Source organism: Rhodotorula graminis (assembly GCF_001329695.1).
Source record: "Rhodotorula graminis WP1 unplaced genomic scaffold RHOBAscaffold_6, whole genome shotgun sequence".
NCBI lineage: Eukaryota > Fungi > Basidiomycota > Microbotryomycetes > Sporidiobolales > Sporidiobolaceae > Rhodotorula > Rhodotorula graminis.
In genome coordinates, this window is record NW_017264933.1 from 603,511 (window position 1) to 609,106 (window position 5,596).

General features: G+C 66.0%; 1 protein-coding gene across 1 annotated transcript in view; it reads left to right on the plus strand.

The window, feature by feature from the left end:
- The window catches only part of RHOBADRAFT_66368 (uncharacterized protein), a gene marked incomplete at both ends in the record, with an annotated part of 12,462 nt that extends 6,949 nt beyond the window's left edge, over positions 1–5,513 (plus strand). The window contains one exon of the mRNA XM_018418955.1: positions 5,380–5,513. Coding sequence (XP_018271345.1) covers positions 5,380–5,513 — 134 coding nt within the window. The remainder of the gene's footprint in view (positions 1–5,379) is intronic.
- Between the last annotated feature and the right edge of the window lie 83 nt (positions 5,514–5,596).

Consider the following 5,596-nt stretch of genomic DNA (forward strand, 5'->3'; position numbering starts at 1 on the left):
AGCCTCTGGGCCCCACTCGGACCCAACCCGTCTGCGCGCACAGCTCCATGAGGAACAGGGCTACTGACCTACTGCTTGGCACAGGGACCATATAATAGTACACCTTGATGGTAATGGAGCCAGATTTGGGCCAGCGCATCAGTAGCATTGTCAGCCAGACCAAGCCTCTGGGCCCCACTCGGACCCAACCCGTCTGCGCGCACAGCTCCATGAGGAACAGGGCTACTAACCTACTGCTTGGCACAGGGACCCTATAATAGTATACCTTGATGGTCATAGAGCCAGATTTGGGCCAGCGCATCAGTAGCATTGTCAGCCAGACCAAGCCTCTTGGCCCCACTCAGACCCAACCCGTCTGCACGCACAGCTCCATGAGGAACAGGGCTACTGACCTACTGCTTGGCACAGGGACCATATAATAGTACACCTTGATGGTAATGGAGCCACATTAGGGCCAGCGCATCAGTAGCATTGTCAGCCAGACCAAGCCTGTTGGCCCCCCTCGAGCCCAACCCGTCTGCGCGCACAGCTCCATGAGGAACAGGGCTACTAACCTACTGCTTGGCACAGGGACCATATAATAGTACACCTTGATGGTAATGGAGCCAGATTTGGGCCAGCGCATCAGTAGCATTGTCAGCCAGACGAAGCCTCTTGGCCCCACTCGGACCCAACCCGTCTGCGCGCACAGCTCCATGAGGAACAGGGCTACTGACCTACTGCTTGGCACAGGGACCATACAGCAGTATACCTTGATGGTAATGGAGCCAGATGTGGGCCAGCGCATCAGTAGCATTGTCAGCCAGACCAAGCCTCTTGGCCCCACTCAGACCCAACCCGTCTGCGCGCACAGCTCCATGAGGAACAGGGCTACTGACCTACTGCTTGGCACAGGGACCATATAATAGTACACCTTGATGGTAATGGAGCCAGATTTGGGCCAGCGCATCAGTAGCATTGTCAGCCAGACCAAGCCTCTGGTCCCCACTCGGACCCAACCCGTCTGCGCGCACAGCTCCATGAGGAACAGGGCTACTGACCTACCGCTTGGCACAGGGACCATACAATAGTATACCTTGATGGTAAATGGAGCCAGATTTGGGCCAGCGCATCAGTAGCATTGTCAGCCAGACCAAGCCTCTTGGCCCCACTCGGACCCAACCCGTCTGCGCGCACAGCTCCATGAGGAACAGGGCTACTGACCTACCGCTTGGCACAGGGACCATACAATAGTATACCTTGATGGTAAATGGAGCCAGATTTGGGCCAGCGCATCAGTAGCATTGTCAGCCAGACCAAGCCTCTTGGCCCCACTCGGACCCAACCCGTCTGCGCGCACAGCTCCATGAGGAACAGGCCTCCTGACCTACCGCTTGGCACAGGGACCATATAATTGTATACCTTGATGGTAATGGAGCCACATTAGGGCCAGCGCATCAGTAGCATGGTCAGCCAGACCAAGCCTCTTGGCCCCACTCGGACCCAACCCGTCTGCGCGCACAGCTCCATGAGGAACAGGCCTCCTAACCTACCGCTACCTAGCACACCAGCCTCCTTTCCGCCAGGAGAGCGTGCACGCACCGCCATGCGCGCACACGAGGTGCACAAGGCCTTCCAGGGCCTCCAGGCAATCCTCCGCGACTAGGTGGTGAGCTTTCAGCACCGCACACGAGCCCAGCAGCACCTCGAGTCGATAAAGGCCCACATCGCCTCGCTCAAGGACGCCAAGACGCCAGCGAGTCGTTACAGCACAGCTACGACCTCCACCACAACCCCCGCCGCGCAGGAGGCCCGTGAGCCGAGCGCGAGCGGCCGCCTCCACCCGATTCCCCCGCCACCGACGGCCCCAGCGCCCCAGCCTGCCACAGCCGCGCCGCCAGCGCTCGAGGCGCAGTGGCAGGCGGTCCTGCGCCCCGTAATGTCCAGCCTCACCGCGATCGAGGCCGCCGTCGCGAGCCCGAACCGCTTCGCCGCGCTCGCCATCGAGGAGGCGAGCGCCGGCGGCGAGTGCGCCAAGTCGCCCAGCGGCTCGTACGCCGCTGTGGCGGCCCGCTTAGCGCCTCGTGCTGCGCCGTCGCACGCCCAGCCGGCCGCCTCGCCGCCGTGTGCGGCCGCACCCGCCGCGCTCTCGCACCGAGCCGAGGCGGTGATCCTGCGCAACGCCGCCAACACCACGCCCGAGCGGCTGGTCAGCGCGATCAAGGTGCCCGTGGGCAGCACGACGATGCGCATGTGGAGCGGGGACGCACTTGTGGTTGCGGGCAGCGCTCGCGAGGCGGCCGCGCTCCGCTGCACCGCCTCGGCCGCCGGCCTCTCGGTCGCGACGCCGGTCGGACGGCACGGTGTGGTGGTACACTACGTGCCGCGAGTCGAGGGCGCCCTTGAGGAGGTCGTGCGCGCTGTCGAGGCGCGCGCAGGCGAGGGTGAGGAGGTGGTGAGGGGGAGGCCAAGGTGGCTGGGCGAGGCGAGGGCGGCTCTCGGGTCGGTGCTGGTGCTCCTGTGGGACCCGGTGCTGGTCAGGGAGCTGTGCAGCAGTGCAGGGGAGCTCATGGTGGGGCGCATGCGGGCGCGTTGCAAGCAAGCGAGGCCGGGCAAGGCGAGGTTCGACCCGCCGAGTCGGCCGGATCTCGCTAAGTCCCCAGCGGCGGCGGCTCTCGAGTTGACTCGCAGCCTCTCGCTCGCAGCCTCACCTCGCAGCATGAGTGCGGGCACGCCTCGCATTGCAAGCTCAACACCACCATGTACGCCCTCGCGCATCGTCGCACCCGCACCCGCACCGACGCCGACTCGCGCACCCGCCGCCTCGCCGTCCGCCGCGAGCGCCTTCCTCGACAACCTCCTCCCCTCCCAGCCCTCCTCCCGGCCGCATCGCGCATCGTCGAGGTCGAGGGCGTGCAGCGCGGCCAAGGGCAGCGCCGCCGGCGCCAAGTTGGCCAAGTCGATCGAGCCGGTCGAGGTCGAGGTCGACGACGACGGCGGCGCGAGCGAGTCGTGGGCCGACGAGGTCGAGCGCTCGCTGAGCGAGTCGACTGCGACGTCGGGCATGCGTCGCGAGCGCAGCCGTGCCAAGGCGGCGGCAGCCGGTGGCGCCGTGTCAGTCGAGGTCGAGGTCAGCGACGGCAACGCCAGCCGGTCTTGGTCGGACGAGGTCGACGAGTTGATGTCGACGTTGGGCACGCGCCTGATGGACATCGAGGTCGAGGTCGAGTTGTCGAGTGAGGGAGAGGAACAGGAGGGAGCTGCAGAGGCGGGCAAGGGGGATGGTCAGCTCGCGCTCGACACCTCGGCGCTCGACACCTCGGCCGACCCCATCGACCTCCTCGGCTCCACCTCGCCGCAGTGATGTCGGCCCCCACCCTCACCATCCTGTCCTACAACCTCCGGCGCTCGCCGGAAGTTTGGACCCTCCTCTCCAACCACACCCTCCTCCGCACCCTCGACATCCTCCTCCTCCAAGAACCTCCTCCCCTCGTCGACATGCCGTCCGACTGGGTGCCCCTCAACTCGCCGCCGGGCCGACGAGCGCGCTCCGTCGCGCTCGTGCGGCAGAAGTGGGACCAGACCTCGTACTCACAAGTCGTCGTCGGGTCCTCGGACGTCGTCGCGCTGGATCTGCGCACAGGCGAGGCGTCAGTACGGGTTATCGGCATGTACAACCCGAACCAGCACGACCCCGACCCGGCCGAGCGCGGCAAGGCGGCGCGCGAGGTCCTCCCGCTCATCCTCGAGTCGACGCCGGCGGGCTCGCTCCTCGTTGTCGCGGGCGACTTCAACCTGCACCACCCGGAGTGGGACCCCGAGTACGCGCTCGGTCGAGGCGTGTGCGACAATGCGGAACAAGCGCAGCTCACCTTTATGCGCCACGGCCTCGTCCACCTCCTCGCGCCCTCGACGCCGACATTCAAGTACCCGCGCCGAGTCGGCGACGCCAAGCGATGGGCGACGCTCGACCTCGTCCTGGGCGACCTGCAAGTTGAGGCGAGGGTGGTCAGCTGCGGCGTCAACGAGCATCTCGACTGCTTCTCCGACCACCAGCCGCTCCGCCTCACCCTCGCCCTCAAACCGCCGGCGACCGCGCACCGACCGCGACGCCTCTTCCGCCGCATGCAGGCCGACATGCTGCGCGACGAGCTCGCAACGCGCCTCGGCGACGCCCCACCCGCGCTTGTGACGCGCAAGGACGTAGATGCAGAAGCAGTCCGACTCACCGAGGCGCTGAGTGGCGCCATCGAGTTGGGCGCAGTGCCGCTCAGCCGGCCGAGGCGCGAGGGGCGACCTGCGCACGGGTGGTGGAGCGCCAAGATCAGTGCGCTGCACCAGGAGGTGAGAAGGAGGGACAGGAGGGCGTACCGGCTGAGGGGGACCGACAACGCGAGTTCGGCCGCGCTTGAGGCCACGGTGGCCAAGAGCCGGCTGAAGGCGACGATCAGGAGGGAGAAGAGGCGGCACAAGAAGGAGGAGTTTGACAGCGTGACGGACAAGACGTTGTGGGCAACGGTGAGGAGGGTGGAAGGCGGGGAGCGTCAGGGACAACTCCTCCGCTGAGACGAGGGGATGGGACTCACGCAACCTCCCCGCAGGACAAGCTCACCCTCCTCCATCCGGTCCTCCTGCCCAAGGTTAAGCCCGCCGCCGCCGCCGAGCCGACCGACGCCGCCGAGGTCGAGGTTGAGGTCGAGGTCGAGGTCGACGAGTTCAAGTGGCCGACGCTGCAGGAGCACGAGGTGAGGTCAGTGCTGCTCGACGCGCGCCCACATGCCGCGGTCGAGCCCGACGGCATCCCCAACGTTGTCCTCCAGACGGCGTGGGACGTCCTCGCGCCGCACCTCGTCCCGCTGTACGCCGCCTCGCTCGCCCTCGGCCACCTCCCGGCCTCGTGGCGCGACAGCACCGGCGTCGTCCTCCGCAAGCCCAAGAAGCCCAATTATGGCAAGACGAGGGCGTACCGGCTCATTGCCTTTGGGCGGTGCGTCTCGAAGCCCTTCAAGGCCGTCGTCGCGCGCCGGCTCGCGTACATGGGCGAGCACGGCTTGTGGCCGGTCGAGCACGTCGGCGGCCGTCGCGGCAGGTCGGCCGAGGACGCCGTGACCTGTTTCGTCGACAAGATTTGCCGTCAGCAACGGCACGGCAACGTTGTCGTCGGCGTCGCGCTCAACGTCGCCAAGGCGTTCCCGTTGGTGCGCACCGACGTCCTCCTCGACAACCTGAGGAAGGGGGGCGTACCTGCTGCGGCACGGTTGTGGGTCGAGTCGTTCATGTCGGGTCGCACCTGCACGCTCGTCCTCAAGGGGGTCAGCAGGGAGCCCGTCGAGTGGAGGAGTGGACTGCCGCAGGGCTCACCCTTGTCCCCCGCGCTCTTCCTCACGTACAACGCCAACCTCCTCCGCTCGTGCCGCTCCGCCTCGACCATGGCGACCGGGTGGATCGACGACGTCAACCTGCTTGAATGGGGCAAGACGGTCAGCTTGGTAATAGTATACCTTGATGGTAATGGAGCCAGATTTGGGCCAGCGCATCAGTAGCATTGTCAGCCAGACCAAGCCAAAGGTGCAGCCTCGGGGGGATGGTCCCGCTGAGGATGCTACCAATGCAATAT